Raw genomic sequence first — 25349 nt, 5'->3', positions numbered from 1 at the left:
TCAAAGAAATTTCCTGAAGAAAATGTGCGTGTTTGTTTGTCTTGAAGTATTTATCGTAGCACTTGAACTAAATGTTGATCTCATTTCATTTGTTTCAGGTGGCCATGATGCAGCAACAGCATAGTCCTCAACACCAACATAATCTCTACCCCAACCCAGGCTCCAGCTACCCAGGCTACCCTACCAACCAGAACCTGATGAGCCCCCCAGCACACAACCGAGTCCCCAGCTCTAGCTCCTCCATCCCCCCGACGGAGGTACCCATGACGGGTCTGCCTGGAGGCCCAGGGTCCTGCTACGGCCAGGACATGGGGGCTCCTGTAGTCCCAAGACCCCCCCAGTGCCGGAAGCCCATCAGCAGGCAGAATAGTCTCCAGTCCCAGGGAGGTGGAGCGTACCTGGGCAGTCCTCCCCACCTCAGCCCAGTTCACTCCACCTCCAGCCCCAGACGTGTGGTCCGTCTGCCCCCTGTCCAGGGCCACATGACCCCCCATCAGACCCACCAGGAGATCTTCCCCCCCTTAAACAACATCAACAATAACATGTACTACTCTGGCCAGATCCACTCTGACCTGGACAAGCAGCAGATCCAGCAAATCAGCCACCCTCACCAGGACCCAACTCAGACCGGGCCCTGCCTCAACCAGCACCAGCACCAACAGCACATGGTAACCCACATGGATCACCAGGGCAATAAGTCTGCGTCCCTAGCCTACCTTCATGAGTCGACCCCCATCTCCAATGCTCTGGAGAACCTAGATCTGGACAACGCCCAGATAGACTTTACCTCCATCATCGACGACCCAGACCCCTCGTCATTCAGCCCCATCAACCCTCCTCTCCATGGGGGTTCGTCCCAGACCTCGTCCCGCCTCACCACCCCTCAGACATCCATCACCATGCCCCCCTCTGGGCTCCCTAACATGGCTGTAGGAGACATGACCTCCATGTTGACATCTCTGGCCGGAGAGAACAAGTACCTTAATACACTGTCTTAGAACCCAAAGACTCTGTTCTAGAACAAGAACAAGAACAGAACCTGAACACCCTCATAAAGTTAACTAGATGGGCTAAGCTCCCTGGGTGGGGAGAGAAAGTACCTAGACATACTCTCCTAGGCTCAACTCCACTGAACAAGTACCGAAACATTTGTCATTTACTAGACAAGTACCCGAAACACATTGTTCTAGAACAGGTGCGTGTGGATGGACACACTGTCATAGACTAGACTAGGGTGCTCAGCTCGGTGGCTCTGGTGTTAGGTCACCTATAAAGATAAAGGTACTGTAAATATTACCTTTCCGTCTTGACCTCCCACACACTCTTTCCCAGCTACTCCTAGAGACTTTCAACTCAAACCAAAGGTACCTATCGATCTTGATCTTGCTCACGGTGTACTATACTCTACTCACTTTTCTGGCTCACAGGGAAAGGGAAGGGTGACAGAATTGTTTGCCTAAAATGACTTGCAGAATGTTTCCATGGGACGTCAACACCATGACGACGTCATCTCCGTAATGGCGTCATCAGCATAACGACATCATCACCGTAATAACATTGTCACCATAATGACACCAACACCATAGTGATGTCATCTCCATAATGATTTAATCCCCATAACGACAGTCATTCCAGTCACAGAGGTTTTATAGGGCAACAGTTGAACAGAGAGGATAATATGTAAATAAGTTATACATTTACATATACAGTACAAGTCAAAAGTTTGGACACACCTACTCATTCAAGGGTTTTTCTTTATTTTTACTGTTTTCTACATTTGAAAACATCAACTATGAACATCCAACTATGAAGTAACACATGGAATCATGTCGTATTTTACATTTTAGATTCTTCAAAGTAGCCACCCTATGCCTTGATGACAGCTTTGCACACTCTTGGCATTCTCTCCAGCAGCTTCATGAGGAATGCTTTTCCAACAGTCTTGAAGGAGTTCCCACATATGCTGAGCACTTGTTCGCTGCTTTTCCTTCACTCTGCGGTCCAACTCATCCCAAACCATCTCAATTGGGTTGAGGTCGGGTGATTGTAGAGGCCAGGTCATCCGATGCAGCACTCCATTACTCTCCTTCTTGGTCAAATAGCCCTTACACAGCCTGGAGATATTGTCCTGTTGAAAAACAAATGATAGTACCAATAAGTGCAAACCAGACGGGATGGCGTATCGCTGCAGAATGCTGTGGTAGCCATGCTGGTTAATTGTGCCTTGAATTCTAAATAAATCACTGACAGTGTCACCAGAAAAGCACCATCACACCTCCTCCTCCATGCTTCATGGTGGGAACCACACATGCAGAGAACATCCGTTTACCTACTCTGCGTCTCACAAAGACACGGCGGCTGGAACGAAAATGTTCTAATTTGGACTCATCAGACCAAAGGACAGATTTCCACCGGTCTAATGTCCATTGTTTGTGTTTCTTGGCCCAAGCAAGTCGCTTCTGCTTATTGGTGTCCGTTAGTAGTGGTTTCTTTGCAGCAATTCGACCCCGCGGTCTCCTCTGAACAGTTAATGTTGAGATGTGTCTGTTACTTGAACTCTGTGAAGCATTTATTTGGGCAGCAATCTGAGGTGCAGTTAACTCTAATGAACTTGTCCTCTGCAGCAGAGGTTACTCTGGATCTTCCTTTCCTGTGGCGGTCCTCATGAGAGCCAGTTTCATCATAGTGCTTGATGGTTTTTGCGACTGCACTTTAAGAAAGTTATTGAAATGTTTTGCATTGATTGACCTTCATGTCTTAAAGCAATGATGGACTGTCGTTTCTCTTTGCTTATTTGAGCTGTTCTTGCCATAATATGGCATAATATTTTACCAAAAAGGGCTATCTTCTGTATACCTCCCCTACCTTGTCACAATACAAGTGATTGGCTCAAATGCATTAAGAAGAAAATAAATTTCACAAATTATCTTTTAACAAGGCACACCTGTTAATTGAAATGCATTACAGGTGACTACCTCATGAAGCTGGTTGAGAGAATGCCAAGAGTTTGCAAAGCTGTCATCAAGGCAAAGGGTGGCTACTTTGAAGAATCTCAAAAATAAACTATATTTGGATTAGTTTAACACTTTTTTGGTTACTACATGATTCCATATGTGTTATTTCATAGTTTTGATGTCTTCACTATTATTCTACAATGTAGAAAATAGTAAAATATAAAGAAAAACCCTGGAATGAGTAGGTATGTCCAAACTTTTGACTGGTCCTGTATGCTGTGTACACTACATATAAAAAAGTATGTGGACAACCCTACAAATTAGTGAATTCGGTTATTTGCGCCACACCCGTTGCACGCCAGTTGTATAAAATCCAGCACACAGCCATGCAATCTTCATAGACAAACAGTGGCAGTTGAATGGCCTTACTTAAGAGCTCAGTGACTTTCAGCGTGGCACCGTCATAAGATGCCACCTTTCCAACAAGTCAGTTCGTCACATTTCTGCCCTGCTAGAGCTGTCCCGTGTCAACTGTAAGTGCTGTTATTGTGAAGTGGAAACATCTAGGAGAAACAATTGCTCAGCCGCGAAGTGGTGGGCCACACAAGCTCACAGAACTGGACTGCCTAGTGCTGAAGACTGTTGCGCTCTGGAAGCAACGTCAGCACAAGAACTGTTTGTAGGGAGCTTCATGTCATTTGTTTCCATGGCCAAGCAGCCGCACACAAGCCTAAGATCACCATGCACAATGCCAAGCATCGGCTGGAGTGGTGTAAATCTCGCCACCATTYGACTCTGGAGCAGTGGAAACGCGTTCTCTGGAGTGATGAATCACGCTTCACCATCTGGCAGTCCCACGGACAAATCTGGGTTTGGCGGATGCCAGGAGAATGCTACCTGCTCAAATGCATAGTGCCAACTGTAAAGTTTGGTGGAGGAGGAATAATGGTATTGGGCTGTTTTTCGTTGTTCGGGCTAGGCCCCTTAGTTGCAGTGAAGGAAAATCTTCACGCTACAGCATACAATGACGTTCTAGACGATTCTGTGCTTCCAAGTTTATGGCAACAGTTTGGGGAAGGCCCTTCACTGTTTCAGCATGACAATGCCCCAATGCACAAAGCGTGGTCCATACAGAAATGGTTTGTCGAGATCGGTGTGGAAGAACTTGACTGGCCTGCACAGAGCCCCGACCTCAACCCCATCGAATACCTTTGGCCTGCACAGAGCCCAACATCAGTAACTGACTTCACTAATGCTCTTGTGGCTGAATGGAAGCAAGTCCCTGCAGCAATGTTCCAACATCTAGTGGAAAGCCTTCCCAGATAAGTAGAGGCTGTTATAGCAGCGAAGGGGGGATGAGCTCCTTATTAATGTCCATAATTTTGGAGATGAGATGAGATGTTCGACGAGCAGGTGTCCACTTACTTTTGGTCATGTAGTTTATATGACAATGTTGACAGTGACAGTGACAGTGACGGAACTCTACTGTCTCGTGTACTGCTAAGGGAATTCCGAGACCAACAGATCAGATTATAGATTCTCATTCTGGTTCCGTAATGAGAACTGAGGTCAACAAATCTGTTCCGAGGTAGAATGTTTTGTAGAAAGTGTGCCTGAAAAAAAGATTGACTGAAAAATGCATCAGTGCTTTGAAGCTTCATCTATATCCCTAGGGACACAACCCTGTCAGTGACACACAAAACATTATGATGACACACACACACGATAGTGATGACACACGCACACATACAGTTGAAGTCGGAAGTTTACATACACTTAGGTTGGAGTCATTAAAACATGTTTTTCAACCACTCCACAAATTTCTTGTTAACAAACTATAGTTTMGGCAAGTCAGTTAGGACACCTACTTAGTGCATGACACAAGTAATTTTTCCAACAATTGTTTACAGACAAATTATTTCACTTATAATTCACTGTATCACAATTCCAGTGGGTCGGAAGTTTACATACACTAAGTTGACTTGGCCTTTAAACAGCTTGGAAAKTTCCAGAAAATMATGTCATGGCTTCTGATAGGCTAATTGACAACATTTGAGTCAATTGGAGGTGTACCCGTGGATGTATTTCAAGGCCTACCTTCAAACTCTGTGCCTCTTTGCTTGACATCATGGGAAAATCTAAAGAAATCAYCCAAAAATTGTAGACCTCCACAAGTCTGGTTCATTCTTGGGAGCAATTTCCACACGCCTGAAGGTACCACGTTCATCTGTACAAACAATAGTATGCAAGTATAAACACCATGGGCCCACTTTGGTGCGAAAAGCACCATCAATCCCAGAACAACAACAAAGGACCTTGTGAAGATGCTGGAGGAAACAGGTACAAAAGTTTTCTCTTATACACATCTAGATGTGTATAAGAGACAGGTTTACATACACTAAGTTGACTTGGCCTTTAAACAGCTTGGAAAATTCCAGAAAATTATGTCATGGCTTTCATCTGTACAAACAATAGTATGCAAGTATAAACACCTGTCTCTTATACACATCTAGATGTGTATAAGAGACAGAGTATAAACACCATGGGCCCACTTTGGTGCGAAAAGCACCATCAATCCCAGAACAACAACAAAGGACCTTGTGAAGATGCTGGAGGAAACAGGTACAAAAGTATCTAATCCACAGTAAAACAAGTCCTATATCGACATAACCTGAAAGGCCGCTCAGCAAGGAAGAAGCCACGGCTCCAAAACTGCCATAAAAAAGCCAGACTACGGTTTGCAACTGCACATGGGGACAAAGATCGTACTTTTTGGAGAATTGTCCTCTGTTCTGATGAAACAAAAAAAGAACTGTTTAGCCATAATGACCATCGTTATGTTTGGAGGAAAAAGGGGGAGGCTTGTAAGCCGAAGAACACCATCCCAACTGTGAKYSYKGSYYMMGGCCAAAATTRACRCAACTTATTGTGGGAAGCTTGRGGAAGGCRACRCYAAARGTTTGACCCAAGTTAAACAATTTAAAYGCAATGCTACCAAATACTAATTTAGTGTATGTAATCTTTTGACCCACTGGGAATGTGATGAAAGAAATAAAAGCTGAAATAAATCATTCTCTCTACTATTATTCTGACATTTCACATTCTTAAAATAAAGTGGTGATCCTATCTGACCTAAGACAGGGAATTTTTATTAGGATTAAATGTCAGGAATTGTGAAAAACTGAGTTGAAATGTATTTGGCTAAGGTGTTTGTAAACCTCCGACTTCAACTGTACATAATGATGACAGACATAGCGTAATGATGACATATCATATCAGTATTCACTCAGAGGCCTTTTTTGGCATTAATCTGCCTCCATACTCTGAATCTGTTGTACGGTAAAGTACATGTTTTTAGACATGTTYCATGTTTATTGTAGCTAAGTGTTCTTAAAGCAGCTCACTATTTTACAAGTATAGGGGTTATAGGATAAGAATATCAAAAAGTGCCTTTGTCTAAACTTATCCGTGACGCTTGAGAGGTACAGAGACTAAAAGAGATAGAGGGAGACAGAGAAAGGTGGAACTTCAGAATTAAATCAAATATTGTATCTGGTACAGTATCATACGACCCAACTTTTGACACGGTCACATTTGACAAGGTCTTAAAGATACCTTCCCTCACCCTGAAAACCTTAAACAGGATTTTTAATTGATTGGGGGTACGGCCTTGAGGTACTCTCTCTGAGGTACTTTATAGTGTACAGTATATGGAGGTGAGGCCCTCTGACCATAGAAATAGAATCAGTCCACCTATTATGCCACCATTGACTTGAATGGGGAGGTCCTTTCTATAGATTCTAGAGTCTATACCTCTGACAGCCTGTCCGCAGCCATGACCAGTAGAGCTGATATCACATGACATCATACTGTAGCATTGCACTGACTGCAGCATTGCGCGGACGTGGACGAGACTCTCTCCTTGACTTTGTGACATAGAGACTGTCTAGAGGCCAACACATTGGCCTACATGGCTTCGATTTCATGTAGCATCAGCTTGGAGGATGATGGAATKTATCTTACAGTAGTATCTATCTGTTTGGATGGTTATTCTAGATCACGTTTACACACGACTACAGGAGATCCTATGAGGCTGTATTTCAAATCAAAAATGTATTGCTCACGTACACGTATTTAGCAGATGTTATTGCAGGTGTAGCGAAATGCTTGTGTTCCTAGCTCGAACAGTGCAGTAATGTCTGACAATTCATTTCAGTATTGGTGCCTTTTCAATCGTGCTTTCTTATTTCTAGTACTTTACTGTTGTTCTTACTGCAGGATTAGAGTTAGTAGTCAGGAAAAAGTGATCTAGTCAGGAGAACTGTGTACAACCTATCAACCAACCAAAGACGATTTGAACTAACAATATTCAAGGAAAAGATGCACAATACTCATCGTCACAGCTATGGAGCTGTGAATGGTTCGATAGTGCTGTTACTTAGAATGTATGAAATGTTTTGTATCAAAGTAACGTGTTCTCTTTTTCTTTCTATAAGAATGAACTTTATCGTGGAAATTTGCCTTTCTTCTCTGTGTTGTGTGTTTTGATACCTGCCTGTCACCATTCAATCATACTTTTTGCTGGCAAAATAATATTCTGTTAAGCAGCAAAGGTTATGATAGTAGCGTTTTCTATTTACACGTGATATATTTTGTGTACAATTTTCTAAATTTTATACAAATGTACTATATTTTACCAATTAAAAATAAACATGTTCAGCTTGGGATGGAAGAAAAATGTCTGTCAGAGCTTTATGTATCTTACTGTATATTTCACTTACTGGATCTTACTGTATTTGTATGAGGTTCTTATTGGCCTCTATTGACTTATCCACACCGCCTCTATTGAGAATGTCTGAGTAAATGTATTGTCTCCATACAGCCACCAGAGGTCAGCGGAGTATGATACAAATGGGAGCGACAGTAACTGTATATTTGGATGGGCAGCCAACCAGATGTGGAAATATAGGGGAACCCCATTATTTAGGTCTATGGGGGAACCTGAGGGAACCAGGTTCTGGCAGGGAAATCATTTTGCCATGTTAAAATGTGCATTTTAAGGTGAATTGGACAATTTTTCATTGTTGGGTTCCTGMAGTGACTTTTTTCCATTTCCACTCCTGCAGCCAACACAAACCTACATTGCCTTCAGAAAGTAGTCATACCCCTTGACTTATTCCACATTTTGTTCTGTTACAGCCTGAATTCAAAATTTATTAATTTACATTTTTGAGACATTTTTGCAAATGTGTTGAAAATGAAATACAGAAATATCTCAATTGCATAAGTATTCACACCCCTAGGTCAATACTTTGTAGAAGTGCCTTTGGCAGTGATTACAGCTGTGCGTCTTTCTGGATAAGTCTCTAAGAGCTTTCCACACCTGGATTGTACAACATTTGCCCATTATTCTTCTCAAAATTCTTCAAGTTCTGTCAAATTGGTTGTTGATCAATGCTAGACAACCATTTTCAGGTCTTACCATAGATTTTCAAGTAGATGTAAGTCAAAACTGTAACTCAACCACTCAGTAACATTCGCAGGCTTCTTGGTAAGCAACTCCAGTGTAGATTTGGCCTTGTGTTTTAGGTTATTGTCCRGCTGAAAGGTYAATTCCTCTCCCAGTGTCAGGTGGAAGGAAGACTGAACCAGGTTTTCCTCTGGGATTTTGTCTGTGCTTAGCTCCATTCTTTCTTTCTTATCCTGAAAATCTCCCCAGTCCTTAATGATTACAAGCATACCCATAACATGATGCACTCAGTATTGTGTTGCATTGGATTTGCCCCAAACATAACATTTGTATTCAGGACAAAAAGTGAATTGCTTTGCCAAATTTGTTGCAGTATTACTTTAGTGCCTTGTTGGAAACAGGATGCATGTTTTGGAATATTTTTATTCTGTACATGCTTCCTTATTTTCACTCTGCCAATTAGGTTAGTATTGTGGAGTAACTACAATCTTTGTGGTTGAATCTGTGTTTGAAATTCCCAGCTCGAATGAGGGACCTTACAGACAATTGTATGTGTGGGGTACAGAGATGAGGTAGTCATTCAACAATTATGTTAAACCCTATTCTTGCACACAGAGTGAGTCCATGCAACTTATTATGTGACTTGCTAAGCTAATGTTTACAACCTGAAKTTATTTAGGCTTACCATAATAAAGGGGTTGAATACTTATTGACTCGAGACGTTTCAGCTTTTCATTTCTTATTCATTTGTAAACATTTCGAAGAACATAATTCCACTTTGACATTATGGGGTATTGTGTGTAGGCCAGTGACCCCAYAAAATCTCAAATGAATCAATTTTGTATACTTAATMGTCTTTTTTATTTTTTAAATGTCTTAAACGCTAATTAGAAAAAGCCATTTCCTCTTTTCCCATTAGAAGACAGTTATAAAGGGGTTATAAAAGCAGACCAGCGTGAGGGTGACCACTGAAAGTGAGATCAGCTTCTGAATGGGATCCACTCTGGTCAGTGGGGCGGGCAGGCATGTTCCTCTGGGGCCAGTAGGGATAGGCACCTTGAGCTGGTCCATGGTCCTTCCTTAAACCTAGTGCCTTACCCTGGTGCTCTGGGGCCACAGGGGCTGGCAGACCCTAGGCTCTTCATTGGTCCTGGTCCCTGGTTGCTGGTCCTATGAAGTTAGTAGAGTTGGCACCCTGGGTTCTTCCTCTGAAATCAAACCGCATATTTCTGGAGAAAGCTTTCTCTTGTTCAGAGTGCACTTACCAGGAGTCGACAAAGTTAGACCTTCGTCTAACTTCTCTCCCGTGTGAATGAGGGGGCGATTTATGAGTTGCAAAGTGAATATAAAGGGTGAACCTAACAACACTCCTGACCAAGAGATTTGAAAAGCGACTTTAATGGCCTATTCTCCCGAGTAGTAATCTTCCTTAATAATAAACAAGTAAGTAACACCACACAGAGAAGATCCGATGCTGGGCCCATCTGATCATGTAAATAAGAGAGAAATAGTTATCTGAACTACTCAATATCATCATATATGCAATGGTATCTATCTTTAAAAAAATAATCATATTGATGAGAGGATAGCGTGAGCAGGACTGAGGCCCTTTCCCCTCACAACCGCAACAACGTGACTTATACAAATGTAAATCTCCCAAAATAAGTTATTTTTTTCAAATGCAAAAAAGTTTCATAGGCTGAGAATAATGACTTTTTTTATTTTCTTGTCTTGCCATCTATTCAAGCGAAAGCTTTTTCTCTGCCTTTGTCCCAAAGGTTGGCATATAATTAACTTGTGCTTAATATGCGGTTAAAGAGGTCTCCTCCCCATGCTACCAGCTTTGAACCCTGGCCACAGACAGGGACAAAACCTCAGTGGGACAGTTCAGAGAGAGAGAGAGAGAGCGAGAGAGAGAGCGAGAGAGAGAGACAGAGAGAGAGACAAGAGAGACAGAGAGAGAGACAGAGAGCGACAGAGAGACAGAGAGAGAGAGAGAGAGAGAGAGAGAGAGAGAGAGAGAGAGAAAGAGAGATAGATAGAGAGAGCAGAGAGAGAGAGAGAGAGAGAGAGAGAGAGAGAGAGAGAGAGAGAGAGAGAGAGAGAGAGCCGTGAACACTTCATGACTCTAGGACTAATCAAAGTAATTCAAACACCTTGTGAAGTTGTGTGACTTCAAAGCTATAGATCTGAAAATTCCATTTTTATTTTTCAAAAATCCAGGATGCCAACGATATGTTTGGATGCTTACCCCATCAATGTGTACACTCTGATCCACACTACTGGTATGTACAGGCACAGAAGTAGAGGGAGCAGCTCGGAGTGTTCTGCCGACACAATCAAAAGCATGGAGAGAGGTAATAATGTGTATGCAAGAGTTATCTTTMATAAAAACGAAGTCAACTCTTTAATTTGCTGCTGGTGGTGGTGTGCTTGTTAAAAAGAAATAAAGATAGTCAAACAATCTATACTGTATATGCTCCGAATATTCTAATGGATATTAAACATCCATGGTGTGCATGTCATTTCCTCAGGGGTATCAGCTCTCCCAGGAGTTCTGCACTCCTAGCTCAGTCCCCTGACCTACTGGGTTTATGGTGCACCCCACTGCCCTCCTCTTCCATCGCTGGACAAAAGGGCCATGACCTCCCTCTCTCTCTCTCTCCCTGCTCCCCTCCCTCTCTCTCCTTGCAACTAGGATGCACTCTTTTCTAGAATCGAGATGGCTTTTAACAAGTCGGAGGATAGCTGTAAAGAGGCCACAGAGAAAACATTCTTAACTTGAGAATACAGCTGATTGGGGAAAAAAGAATACTAAAGGCCTACAATAATAATATGAGTGATTGCAAATTGCACAGACATGATCCCGTGTTTTCAACAAGTTGCAAATGACAAACTGACAAGTTGACAGGGGGAAATAAAATGCATAAGAAAACATGTATAACAGAAAATGAACATTACAATGACATTGTCCTTCTTCATCAATGTTAAAGGAAAAAGGTGACTCCCATGTCCCACTCGGATTATCATGATCGAAAAACAGCATCCAGGGGTTTTCTAAATATTCTAAAGAACACCTGGGAGAAGTGGGGGTTCTATTGGTTCTACAAGGGTTAGAATGCCAAGGTAGGGGTCCTCAACACCGCGTTAGCGTTTTTTCTTTTCTCGAATGTTTTTTTTTTTCAGTTGCAAAACAGATTACGGTCCAGTTCTTCACACAAAAGACTGACAATTCCCCACTTCCTCGAGCTATCCAGGGGTGAATAGGGCGCAGGACAGGGGGCACGACAGGGCACTTCAGTGCAGGTGTGATGCCTATAACATTCAAGCCACAAAGCATCAGGGGGGCTTCGAATACCTACAGTGACCATATAAACATGTTTGCATTTGGTAATGCCGATTTGTTGTGTGGTGTTTGGGACAGTTTGCAAGTTTTGCAATGTCAAACTTCTCCGTTTGGCCATATGTACATTAAGCAGCCTAGTGCTCAACATGAACAATTCTTTAAGAAATCAATTACAAAGAATAGGTTGTTCGCATATTAATAACCTATTTATTTTTTTATATATATATTTAGTGCAAGAATTTGTTAAAATATTATTGGACAATATAACGTTTACAAAGAAAAAACGTGCATCACACAAGACTGTTAAGAACCTATACGAAAACATATCAGATATTAAATAAAGATACTTAGACCACCAAAACGAACTGTTGGGATGTGAACTCTCCGCTTTACGCACGCGGCTTGCTGCTTCTTTGTGCAAGTCATGCTCTATTTGTGGCTGGAACTCGATAGAATTGAGAGAGGATAACTTATAATTGACTGTGTCTAACTTTAAACCATAACTTTTAAATGGCGTTTTTAGATGCCACAGTGAATGCGCCGGTGGAGAGAATCCACTCACTACATCACGGACAGGAGGGACTAACCTTCTCCAATGACATCACTCACTTCTCTCCTTGCGCTCAGCTCATCGACTTGAGGTTACAGAAGGGCTGCGGACGAAGGCAATGTTTCACACCATTCGTTGTCAATTCTCACGCACCGACACTCCAAAAAGTGCTTKTTCGGGCAAAGGGAGCCTTGAGCGGCATGATGGCAGAGGAGAGCAGGGGCAAACGAAGGAAGCAAGCGAACCCAAGAAGGAATCGAGGTATGGAATATGACTTGTTCAGCGCATTGTGTAGTTGAAGTTGTTTGAACACATTGTTATCACGTCCTTGTGATGTCGTTCACATCTCATGGTGTAGCGGATCTTTCATTATTGCGACGGTATTGAAAAGTATCGAATAGTAAATGACTCGGGTTGGTTTCTCTAAGTAGAAGTTTTTTTATCATTTAAAAACTTTGGAAAATAACAGCACATTCTAGAGAAGTATGAACATGTGGTTTCGATGTCACTGATATTATCATTATGCATTTTTGCCATAACAGCAATTGATGGCATGTTTAGAGAGAGAGATTTGCAAAACAGCGAAACATGGTAAATTTAACGAGTAGACACGTGCCAGTACAGAAATAACCCTAAAATTCCAGAATTGTGCGGCAACGTGAATGCAGTGCGAAACTGCACATCTTTAGGCTACTTACTGATAGACCCATACGTTTCCAAGTGTTGCTATTAGAATGAATTATAATCAGACGTTCTTATATTTAAGTATAATGCCTTGTTTGAAAATGAGTACATATTTTCAACTGTAGCCTATTGTCATAAGATTTAGCTCCCACGTTTTTTTGTTCGTTTTGTTTGTCTCTCCGTGATTGTTGTAATATATCCATGTATTTATTTTAAAACACTTGTAATGTATATTGTAAAGAAGAAAGCGGTAGACAAGAACAGCAGCATTTGTAATGCAACAGGTCGTAATATTTCCTCCAAGACAACAATGCATAACAGGCTTACATTTTGTTTACAGTGATCATTGCGCGCATAATAATAACTGGTTTTGAATATAATAACTCAATTGAAACARGTGTTACAATTATTAAAAGCGTTGTATTGGTTATATCACCCAAACAGAAAAAAACGTTTATTCTAGACACGACAAAAGACACCAAGAGTAAAGGGACTGAGTTGGACAGGGTAGGTATACAAACAAATTAAACGATTATTTACAAAAATCCTAAGAGGCCTACTATTGTGATCCATTGATCAAAAATAGATATTTGTATTCCTGCATCATTTATATTTAGCAAATGATTAAGAATAACATCATTCAAATGAGTTGAAAAATAGAACAGATAAATACTTTTGACTTTCCTTTACCAAATAAAAACGCATTGTATTATAATATACAATTCGTTTTTTTTATTGCGCGAGTATTGCAAGTTAATATATTCATCTATTTGATTAACTGTATTTTTAAACAAACAAAAATAACTACATTTCAATTAAGACAATTGATTTACCAATGCCATCTCCAAGTCCTTCCTCATTTCCCCACACTTGTAGTCTACAATTAAAACATGCGTGTTATAACAATCTATTTGTAATGTATGTAGGTTATTACTGAGGTAGCTCAGTGTTTTCATATGTAAATACTGAATAGCTTCTCATCAAGCTGCTGATGTCAATCATTTAACAGTGACAAGTGGAGCTGAAGCCGGAGAGTGCTACAGGGAGTCACACACACACACGCACACACACAAATTTGAGAGGGACCGTAAAAGCCACTTTCTCACATCGTGGAGACAATAAGTGATTATCAAACACACACACACACACACTTGAGAGGGACCGTAAAAGCCACTTTCTCACATCGTGGAGAAAATAAGTGATTATCAAACACACACACACACACACACTGCAATGAGAAACTGTAAATTATACTGTCATTTTTTTGTATTATCAACAACAAAATACTCTGAAACGTTTTACTGCAGAACACTGTAAATGCATTATGGGAAATGTGTGGGGGAAAGAATTGCTTTATCATGATACCTTATCTTTGGAGCTCCAAAAACCTTTTGACCACTAGTGGTGCATGGTACAGTAGCAGTAGCAATTCTACACATTTTGCCATGGGGCAACAAGAAAATGTTGCAGTTTTATAGATCATTTCATGTTATTCTACACTTTTTGCCATGAAGTTGAGAGAAGAATTTGCTATTTTAAAGCWAATTTCCTGCAAATCTACACGTTTTGCCATTGGGCAGAAAGGAACATGTGCAGTTTTATAGATAATTACATGCTATTCTACACATTTTGCCATGAGGCTGAGAGAAAATGTAGCATTTTTACAGCTAAAATATACTGTAGGTGTTGACTGTGATAAAGGCACTGGATTGTTTTTTAATTGTTATTTTATTGAACCGTTATTTAACAAGGCAAGTCAGTTAAGAATAAATTATTATTTACAATGACGACCTACCCCGGCCAAGCCCTCCCCTAACCCGCAGCGCTGGGCCAGTTGTGCACCACCCTATGGGACTTCTGATCACGGCCGGTTGTGATACAGCCCGGGATCGAACCCAGGTCTGTAGTGATGCCTCTAGCACTGCGATGCAGTGCCTTAGACAGCTGCTTTTCCACTCAGGATTTTGAGTTGTCTTTTTGCTAAATGAACAGATGAAGAAGGCAGTGGCATGGTGCATATAGCCATAGAAGCATAGTGAGATATGCCTCAGTGCGGTCATGTTCATGACTTATTGGGGGTGTGGCTTTCAGTTACTTATTTTCGGCCACCCATCCCATGAGAGTGAATGTCATTCCAGTTCATCTGAACGTCATTCCAGTGCACTGCTTGCTATGAATTCTATCAGATGGTGTTAGCATGTTTAGGTAAAAAAGTAGGTAATGTCCCGTTTGGAACACTGACAAGTAGAGAGCATTAAAAAAATGCCTAGGCATGRCTCCATGGCTTTGTTTCTGGCTCATGAATATATTTGGAGTCGTGCCTTTAAGAGGTTATAATTGTTGCGCCCATATGAGTGAGACGGCAGTACCAATTGAACTCCTATGTGGTTATAGGACCCCATCAATGTAAAATGTACACGAGACAGATTGGAGTGGCAGCAAGCCTTAAACCTTAGATGGTTGAGCATTTTGCCATGTCCTTTTGTTCCGTTTCGCCCTGTAGTCACTGCACGTTTGGAAGCCTTTGTTAAGGCCTCTACTATGAAATACAAACCCCTCCTCATCCATTCATTAATTCATTCCGATTACGGTAGCATTTACTGTTTCACAATATAATACAGTAAATGTTATGGTATTGTGTACTTTGTGTCATTACACAGTACTTGCTTTGATAGCGTATTTCTATCACAGCAGGTGTACTTCATTTTAGTTGCAACTGAGCTGCTTGTAGGCTACTGTTAAATTCATGCAACGTTGACTTGAACTATGGCTGTGATGAGATGTAGGCCACACACAACAGTTGACTGCTAGGAGTGTTCCCCATTTTGAGGCAGAGCGAGGTGTGTGTGGTCGCTTGTGCGCCTCCCAACACCGTCCCCTCCGTTGTTAAATATAGCGCCCGTCTTCCCAGGTCCTCCTTTTCACAGTTCTACTCACACTAACGCAAAGGTAGTCCAAAAAAAAGACATATTACCGTAATTACTTACAAGGAACTAGAAACAGCAAGCGCCACATTACTTGTAGATCAGGGAAGTTCCTCTCATCAAACCAAGAGATTTAGGTGTGTATATTTTGATGATGCATGTTGTGTTTAGAGGCATGGTCAGAACTTGCTTGTGGTTTCTGAGACAAAGAAGTTCAATGACTTTCCTTTGTGGATTTGGGGGTCAGCTGTCGTTGAAAGTGAAATGGTGTTGTGACTGTCGCAGCTAAGATCAAGGAGATGTTCCTACCGTGAAGCGGAAAAGAAGGTCATTTTGCCAACACGATTTTGTGACTGAATTCAATGCGATTCAATACGACTCAGAGGACTATAACGCCTGGGATATGTGTTTTGTTCATTCACACAACAAGACAAGGTGAAATGGCTCCGGCACATGCAGCCTCGGATGTTTGCTGACGTTTCTTCTTGTGTTGGTACAGGACTTAATGCAAAAATGTACAACAGATGGAAGTTAGGGAAGAAAATACACGAAAACAGTCCTAAATATTGAACGTTTTCGAAGATTTTTGAACTATGTATATTTGCATAGTTGCCTCATAGGAAAAATGTTGATGGCAAGAGATGGTGAGGGGACATTTTTAATTGCRGTCTAAAGAATGATCAGGTGATGGGACTATTTAATCTCCCTTTTTTTTGTAGCTTCCATTCTCTGGGAGCCGTGTGTGCTTGAGTGTGCGTGTGTGCATGCGTGTGTGTGTGTGCGGAAACCGCCGGAGAGAATGTGTATGTGAGGAGTGGGGCCTCAGATAAAACCAAATGAATTTGGCAACACTAACACAACAGACAGAGATTAAAGTGTCTGTCCAAAAAAAGAGAAGCTATGACATCGTCTCTTCTGTCTCCAAGACGCTTATTGATTACAGTCTCTGTCTTCCAAATAAAACTGTCAATGTCCACAGATATCAACCAAAGTTGAGACTATTGCTGTCCATCGTCTCCAGATTGCAGGAGCTCATGTTACAGGGTATTCATGGAGACAAGTCTATTGAAAATGGTGTACAATTTCAAAAGATGTGACTTCCCTAGTTTGATATGAGAACGATTGTAAGCATGGTGATGCAGGTACCCGTTTGCACTCAATGTGTGACATTGTTAGCACGTCCTATGAATACCTTCTTCATAAATGCATATAAGCACATTTGTAATGCCTAGTGAACTGTGTGTGGTGCATCATAATGCATGGCATCGCAATAACAACTGCCTAAATAAATAYGTACATTCATGAAGTGTACACATATTATATCTCACAGCACTGTCTCTGAGTAGGTGGACTGATAGAAGAGTTCATGTTGTGCTAAGATGCAGCAAGAGTCATCCCCCTTTAACCTCTTTGCCTTACGACTTGATCTTGGATTCATTTACAACTGTGCTGTACTGTTGAGCTGATAGTCGATTTAACTTTTTCCTCACAGTTCTCTCTCTCTTTCCCTCACTCACTCTTTCTTGGTTTCTTCTTTTTTCAAGTGCCAATTTATTTAAACTCTTTCCACTTTTTCTTCTTTCTCCTTCATTGATTTCCAAACCCCAGTCTTTGTGTGCAGCTGGGGCCCAGCTGTGTGTGTGCATGTGCACACACGTATGTGTGCGTGGTGTGTGTGTGTGTGTGTGTGCGTGCCCAAATGTGTCTTTCTCTGGCACAGAATTGTCACAGGGGGCATGAGTACAGGAGATAGAATCGAAGGGAGAGAGAGAGAGAGTCGAAAGGAGTGAAAAACACATTGAGAGAAAAGAGAGAGAGGGAGAGCGAGAGGGAGATGCTGTGGTATTATATGAGCAGCAGAGTGAGTGAAAGTCTGTATATAGCTATAGCGGCACTGTAACGAAAAACGTGAATTTATATGGTAATTTTAGGTAAATATCAAAAGTAAACAACTCTGAAATATTTAACTGCAGCATACTATGAATTATGGTGCACTGTGGGAAATTACTGTATTTTGAATGATACTCTAATTCCACCCCACAGAATACAGTGCCGTACCGTATCTTTGGAGCGGCAAAAAACTTTTGGCCGCTAGTGGACTGTAGCATACTGTAAATGATGGTGCATTGTGGGAAAATTACTGTATTTTGAATGGTTCTCTAATTCCACCCCACAGAATACAGTGCCGTACCGTATATTTAGAGCGTCTAAAACTTTTTGACCACTAGTGGGTGTATGGTATTGTTGTGTCTGGCTCATTAACATATTTGGAGGCGTGCCTTGTAAGAGGCTATATTTGTCGCACCTGTAAGTGAGAATGCTGTACCAATTCAGCTCCTATGTGGTMGTAGTGACCCATCAATTTAAAATGTATAGGGGACAGATTAGAGTTGCAGCAAGTCTTAAACATGAAATGGTTGAGCATTTTGCCATGTTCTTTTGGTCTGTTTTGCCCTGTAGTCACTGCCACAGGCTAAACACCTTCTTCGCCCACTTTGAAAATAACACGGAGCCACTGACGCAACCCCCTCCCAAGGACTGTGGGCTCTCGTTCTCCGTGGTCGACGTGAGTAAAACATTTAAGCGCGTTAACCCTCGCAAGGCTGCCGGCCCAGACGGCATCCCTAGCTGCGTCCTCAGAGCATGCGCAGACCAGCTGGCTGGAGTGTTTACATATATTCCCAGTCTGCTGTTCCCACCTCAGTCCACCATTGTTCTTGTACCCAAGAAAGCAAAGGTAACTGAACTAAATTACTTTCGCCCCGTAGCACTCACTTCTGTCGTCAGGATCATATCGACCATTCTGTCGTTAAGGGTCACATATCACCTCCACCTTAACTGACACCCTAGACCCACTTCAATTTGCTTACCGCCCCAATAGATCAGGGCCCTCACATCCTCCCGAGTGGTGCAGTAGTCTAAGACACTGCATCTCAGTGCTAGAGGTGTCACTACAGACCCTGGTTTGATCCTGGGCTGTATCACAATTGGCCCAGTGTCGTCCGGGTTAGGGGAGGGTTTGGCCAGGGTAGGCCAACATTGTAAAATAAGAATTTGTTCTTAACTGACTTGCCTAGTTAAATAAAGGTACAAAAATAGATCCACAAACGATGCAATCGCCATTGCATTGCACACTGCCCTATCCCATCTGGACATGAGGAATACCTATGTAAGAATGCTGTTCATTGACTAAAGCTCAGCCTTCAACGCCATAGTACCCTCCAAGCTCATCATTAAGCTCAGGCCCTGGGTCTGAACCCTGTGCACCTGGGTCCTGGGCTGCCCCCACTACGCTAATCCTCAACACAAGGGTGCATGCTCAGCCCCCTCCTGTACTCCTTGTTCAACCATGACTGCGTGGCAATCACGCCTCCAACTCAATCCTCAAGTTAGCAGACGACACAACAGTAGMAGACCTGATTACCAACAATGATGAGACAGCCTACAGGGAGGAGGTGAGGGCCCTGGCGGAGTGGTGCCAGGAAAATAACCTTAAAGTCAACAAAACTAAGGAGATGATCGTGGACTTCAGGAGACAGCAGAGGGAGCACGCCCCTATCAACATCAACAGGACCGCAGTGGAGAAGGTAAAAAGCTTCAAGTTCATTTGCGTACACATCACTGATAATCTGAAATGGTTCACCCACACAGCCAGTGTGGTGAAGAAGGCACAGCAGCGCATCTTCAACCTCGGGAGGCTGAAGAAATTTGGCTTGTCCCCTAAGACCCTCAAAACTTTTACAGATGCACAATCGAGAGCATCCTGTCGGGCTGTATCACCGCCTGGTACTGCAACTGCACCGCCTGCAACCGCAGGGCTCTCCATAGGGTGGTGCGGTCTGCCCAACARATCACCGGGGGCACACTGCCTGCCCTCCAGGACACCTACAGCACCCGATGTCACAGGAAYGCCAAAAAGATCACCAAGGATATCAACCACCCAACCCACGGCCTGTTCACCCTGTTATCAACCAGAAGGCGAGGTCAGTACAGGTGCATCAAAGCTTGGACCGAGAGACTGAAAAACAGCTTCTATCTCAAGGCCATCAGACTGTTAAATAGCCATCACTAGCCGGCTACCACCCAGCTACTCAACCCTGCACCTTATAGACTGCTGCCCTATGTACATAATGGAACACTAGTCACTTTAATAATGTTTACATACTGTTTGAATCATTTCATATGTATATACTGTATTCTACTGTATTTTAGTCAATGCCACTCCGACATTACTCGTCCTAATATATTTCTTAATTCCATTCTTTTACTTTTAGATTTGTGAGTATTGTTGCGAATTGTTAGATACTACTGCAATGTTGGAGCTAGGAACAGAAGCATTTCGCTACCCCCGCAATAACATCTGCTAAATATGTGTATGTGACTAATACAATTTTATTTTATTTGAAGTTTGGAAGCCTTTGTTAAGGTGATATAAAACACCAAATATACAATAATATGTTGTAATGTGTAAACACTTTATCTAGCAGCCAACCTGCTTGCACCAATCCCTTGTAATTACAGTAAAATACTGTGAAATACAAACCCCTCCCCTCGATGAATTTCATTCATCCGTTCATTAATACATTATGATTATGCTAGCATTTACCTTTTTTACAGTATAATACAGTCTATTCTAAGGTATTGTACTGTTTGTCATCACACAGTGCTTGCTTTGGTAATCTATTTCTAATACAGCAGGTGTACTGTGATATGAAATACAGACTTTTACTCGTCACTGAGCTACTTGTAAGATACTCTCAAATTGTGTAGCTGCAGCACTGAGTTAGGCCAGATTCCCACAGTGGTAGGAAGGCGAGACCAGGGGAGAGTGAGACAGCAACAAGCCCAGGCACCAGGCTTGAGTTGGTCCTCAGTTCTATCCAGTTCTGCTCTGTTCCGACCCAACCCTCTCCACCCCTCCTTTGCTCCTTCACTCCATCCCTCACCCTGACCACAGCACTTGATCCTCTCTTATCATCCTTCCTCTCCCTCCATCCCTCTCGCTCACTGGGTCTGATGCCTGTGTCGAGCCTCATGAAGAGGGCTAGTAACAGGGCCTATTAGTATTTTTCTGTAGCAGGGACCAGTAGATCTCACAGATAACATAACTGGGGAGGTGTGTGTACTGTCATAGGCAATATTCACACCTTCAAGTCTTCAACTGTATTTCCTGTGGTCTCTCACTCATTTAGATGTAGCTATTTTCATTCAGTATGAAGATAAAAAATCCACATCCTATTGATACATTGACACACATGGGACAATTGCTACCACTGCAATGACACAACTTTGCCAACACGTCCCATTTGGGGTTGCTATTTTGCATGCTCCATCCTGAATGCCCCATGCAGGTGAAAATAATCTGCATTAACTTTGCAGACTGTGTTGCATGTACATGTGTTTAGCAGAGAGAGGTTTTTCAAACAGCCAGCCAGTCAGCTAGTCAGCCGGCTAGGGTTGGCTGGCTGACTAGCTGGCTGGCAATTTATAGATATGTGCCGTTTAATCACACCTCAAACCCTACTTCAGCTGTCATGTGTTACAAGACCCAGATGAGTGGCAAAGAGAGAGAGAGAGAGAGAGAGAGAGAGANGGACCGAGAGACTGAAAAACAGCTTCTATCTCAAGGCCATCAGACTGTTAAATAGCCATCACTAGCCGGCTACCACCCAGCTACTCAACCCTGCACCTTATAGACTGCTGCCCTATGTACATAATGGAACACTAGTCACTTTAATAATGTTTACATACTGTTTGAATCATTTCATATGTATATACTGTATTCTACTGTATTTTAGTCAATGCCACTCCGACATTACTCGTCCTAATATATTTCTTAATTCCATTCTTTTACTTTTAGATTTGTGAGTATTGTTGCGAATTGTTAGATACTACTGCAATGTTGGAGCTAGGAACAGAAGCATTTCGCTACCCCCGCAATAACATCTGCTAAATATGTGTATGTGACTAATACAATTTTATTTTATTTGAAGTTTGGAAGCCTTTGTTAAGGTGATATAAAACACCAAATATACAATAATATGTTGTAATGTGTAAACACTTTATCTAGCAGCCAACCTGCTTGCACCAATCCCTTGTAATTACAGTAAAATACTGTGAAATACAAACCCCTCCCCTCGATGAATTTCATTCATCCGTTCATTAATACATTATGATTATGCTAGCATTTACCTTTTTTACAGTATAATACAGTCTATTCTAAGGTATTGTACTGTTTGTCATCACACAGTGCTTGCTTTGGTAATCTATTTCTAATACAGCAGGTGTACTGTGATATGAAATACAGACTTTTACTCGTCACTGAGCTACTTGTAAGATACTCTCAAATTGTGTAGCTGCAGCACTGAGTTAGGCCAGATTCCCACAGTGGTAGGAAGGCGAGACCAGGGGAGAGTGAGACAGCAACAAGCCCAGGCACCAGGCTTGAGTTGGTCCTCAGTTCTATCCAGTTCTGCTCTGTTCCGACCCAACCCTCTCCACCCCTCCTTTGCTCCTTCACTCCATCCCTCACCCTGACCACAGCACTTGATCCTCTCTTATCATCCTTCCTCTCCCTCCATCCCTCTCGCTCACTGGGTCTGATGCCTGTGTCGAGCCTCATGAAGAGGGCTAGTAACAGGGCCTATTAGTATTTTTCTGTAGCAGGGACCAGTAGATCTCACAGATAACATAACTGGGGAGGTGTGTGTACTGTCATAGGCAATATTCACACCTTCAAGTCTTCAACTGTATTTCCTGTGGTCTCTCACTCATTTAGATGTAGCTATTTTCATTCAGTATGAAGATAAAAAATCCACATCCTATTGATACATTGACACACATGGGACAATTGCTACCACTGCAATGACACAACTTTGCCAACACGTCCCATTTGGGGTTGCTATTTTGCATGCTCCATCCTGAATGCCCCATGCAGGTGAAAATAATCTGCATTAACTTTGCAGACTGTGTTGCATGTACATGTGTTTAGCAGAGAGAGGTTTTTCAAACAGCCAGCCAGTCAGCTAGTCAGCCGGCTAGGGTTGGCTGGCTGACTAGCTGGCTGGCAATTTATAGATATGTGCCGTTTAATCACACCTCAAACCCTACTTCAGCTGTCATGTGTTACAAGACCCAGATGAGTGGCAAAGAGAGAGAGAGAGAGAGAGAGAGAGAGAGAAATAGAGAAAGAACGACAGAGAGAGACAAAGCTGTTAACATAACATTTGAAATGCCTTTATATTGTTCAAACCTTTGTGATTGCAACCTAAACTGTTCATTTCTATTGTTGTTGTTTGATTTTTTGTTTCTTCTCATTTTTTGATTGTTTATTTCACTTGCTTTGGCAATGTAAACGTATTTCCCATGTCGTTAAAGCCCCTTTTGAATTTAAATTGAATTAAGAGACAGAGAGCACGACAGAGACAGWGAGAGACACAGATACACAGACATAGGGAGAGAGAGACAGAGAGAGAGAGCTAGACAAAGAGAGAGAGACAGAGAGAGAGAGACAAAGAGAGAGAGAGAAACAGAGGGAAACAGAGAGAGAGACACAGAGAGAGAGAGCTAGACAAAGAGAGAGAGACAGAGAGAGAGAGAGAGAAACAGAGGGAAACAGAGAGAGAGAAACAGAGGGAAACAGAGAGAGAGAGAGAGAAACCGAGAAAGAAAGAAGGGGGGAGAGAGGCAGGGTGTATAACCAAACTTCACCCAACTGACTTCTTTACAAAACTGATGTCATTGTTGACTAGCATGGGAACTAGATGTTGAACTAGAGGTTGGATGGGCATGGTGTGGGTAGGATCTTGCTCTGATCTGGACTGTATCAACAGAGAGAGCAACAGGTGGGCATTTGCTCAGGACGTTTGTCTTGATCACCCCAACAGTGCTGTAAACATTACACCTGCTAGGAGTGGACATGGATGTACCGGGCCAGATTAATGCAGGGGTTTACAGTGGGTGAAGCCTCTGGGGCCAGGCCCGTAGGTGCCCCAAGAGGCAAAACAAAACAGTATATACAGTACATACAAAACAGTATATATTATATACAGTTGAAGTCGGAAGTTTACATACACCTTAGGCAAATACATTTAAATTCCTGACATTTAATCCTAGTAGAAATTCCATGTCTTAGGTCAGTTAGGATCACCACTTTATTTTAAGAATGTGAAATGTCAGAATAATAGCAGAGAGAATTATTTATTTCAGCTTCGATTTCTTTCATCACATTCCCAGTGGGTCAGAAGATTTTTGCCACACCTTTTTGCCACAGTTTTGCCACAACTTTGGAAGTATGCTTGGGGTCATTGTCCATTTGGAAGACCCATTTGAAAATAATATACTACATACAGTTGAAGTTGGAAGTTTACATACACTTAGGTTGGAGTCATTAAATCCGTTTTTCAACCACTCCACAAATATTTCTGCTAAACAAACATAGTTTGGCAAGTCGTTGGACCATCTATTTTGTGGCAAGACACAAGTATTTTTCCAACAATTGTTTCAGACATTATTCATCTTATAATTCACGGTTAATATTATTCCAGTGGTCAGAAGCTTGAGCATACACCAAGTGTGACTGTGCCTTTAATAGCTTAGAAAATTCCAGAAAATGATGTCATGGCTTTAGCAGCTTCTGATAGGCTAATCAACACAATTTAAGTCAATTGGAGTCTACACCACCTTGGATGTATTTCAAGGCCTACCTTCAAACTCAGTGCCTCTTTGCTGCATCATGGAAATCAAAAGAAATCAGCCAAAGACCTCAGAAAAAATATTGTAGACCTCCACAAGTCTGGTTCACCTTGGAGCAATTTCCAAACGCCTGAAGTACCACGTCATACTGTACAAACATAGTACAACAATATACACCATGGGACCACGCACGTCATAGCGCTCAGGAAGGAGACGCGTTCTGTCTTCTAGAGACGAACATACTTGGTACGAAAAGTGCAAATCAATCCAGACACACAGCAAATGACCTTGTGAATGACTGTAGGAAACAGGTTCAAAAGATCTATATCCACAGTAAACAGTCCTATATCGACATAACCTGAAAGGCCGCTCAGCAGGAAGAAGCCACTGCTTCAAAACCGCTATGAAAAAGCCAGACTATGGTTTGCAACTGCACATGGGGAAAAAGATTGTACTTTTTGGGAAATGTCCTCTGGTCTGATGAAACAAAAATGGAACTGTTTGGCCATAATGACCATCGTTATGTTCGGAGGATAAAGGGGGATGCTTGCAAGCCAAAGAACACCATCCCAACCGTGAAGCACGGGGGTGGCAGCATCATGGTGGGTGTGCTTTGCTGCAGGAGGGACTGGTGCACTTCACAAAATAGATAGCTTCATGAGGTAGGAAAATTATGATATATTGAAGCAACATCTCAAGACACAGTCAGGAAGTTAAAGCTTGGTCG

The 25349-nt window shown here is 42.2% G+C and overlaps 2 protein-coding genes across 3 annotated transcripts in view; both read left to right on the top strand.

Moving 5' to 3' along the window:
- gli1 (GLI family zinc finger 1) overlaps nt 1-5298 on the top strand; it is a 144004-nt gene extending 138706 nt beyond the window's left edge. The window contains exon 17 of the mRNA XM_070445503.1: nt 99-5298. Coding sequence (XP_070301604.1) covers nt 99-998 — 900 coding nt within the window. The 3' untranslated portion in view covers nt 999-5298. The remainder of the gene's footprint in view (nt 1-98) is intronic.
- A 7011-nt stretch (nt 5299-12309) lies between these two features.
- The window catches only part of LOC111969678 (zinc finger E-box-binding homeobox 2-like), a 59070-nt gene continuing 46030 nt past the window's right edge, over nt 12310-25349 (top strand). The window contains exon 1 of one of the 2 annotated variants that reach the window (XM_023995846.1): nt 12310-12581. In XM_023995846.1, the coding sequence (XP_023851614.1) occupies nt 12521-12581 (61 nt within the window). In that variant the 5' untranslated portion in view covers nt 12310-12520. The remainder of the gene's footprint in view (nt 12582-25349) is intronic. The other variant, XM_023995845.1, reaches the window with a different exon arrangement.

The sequence above is a fragment of the Salvelinus sp. IW2-2015 genome, linkage group LG11 (assembly GCF_002910315.2).
Source record: "Salvelinus sp. IW2-2015 linkage group LG11, ASM291031v2, whole genome shotgun sequence".
Classification (NCBI taxonomy): domain Eukaryota; kingdom Metazoa; phylum Chordata; class Actinopteri; order Salmoniformes; family Salmonidae; genus Salvelinus; species Salvelinus sp. IW2-2015.
Note: the sequence above shows the minus strand (reverse complement) of the source record. Positions and strands in the feature narration are given on the sequence as shown.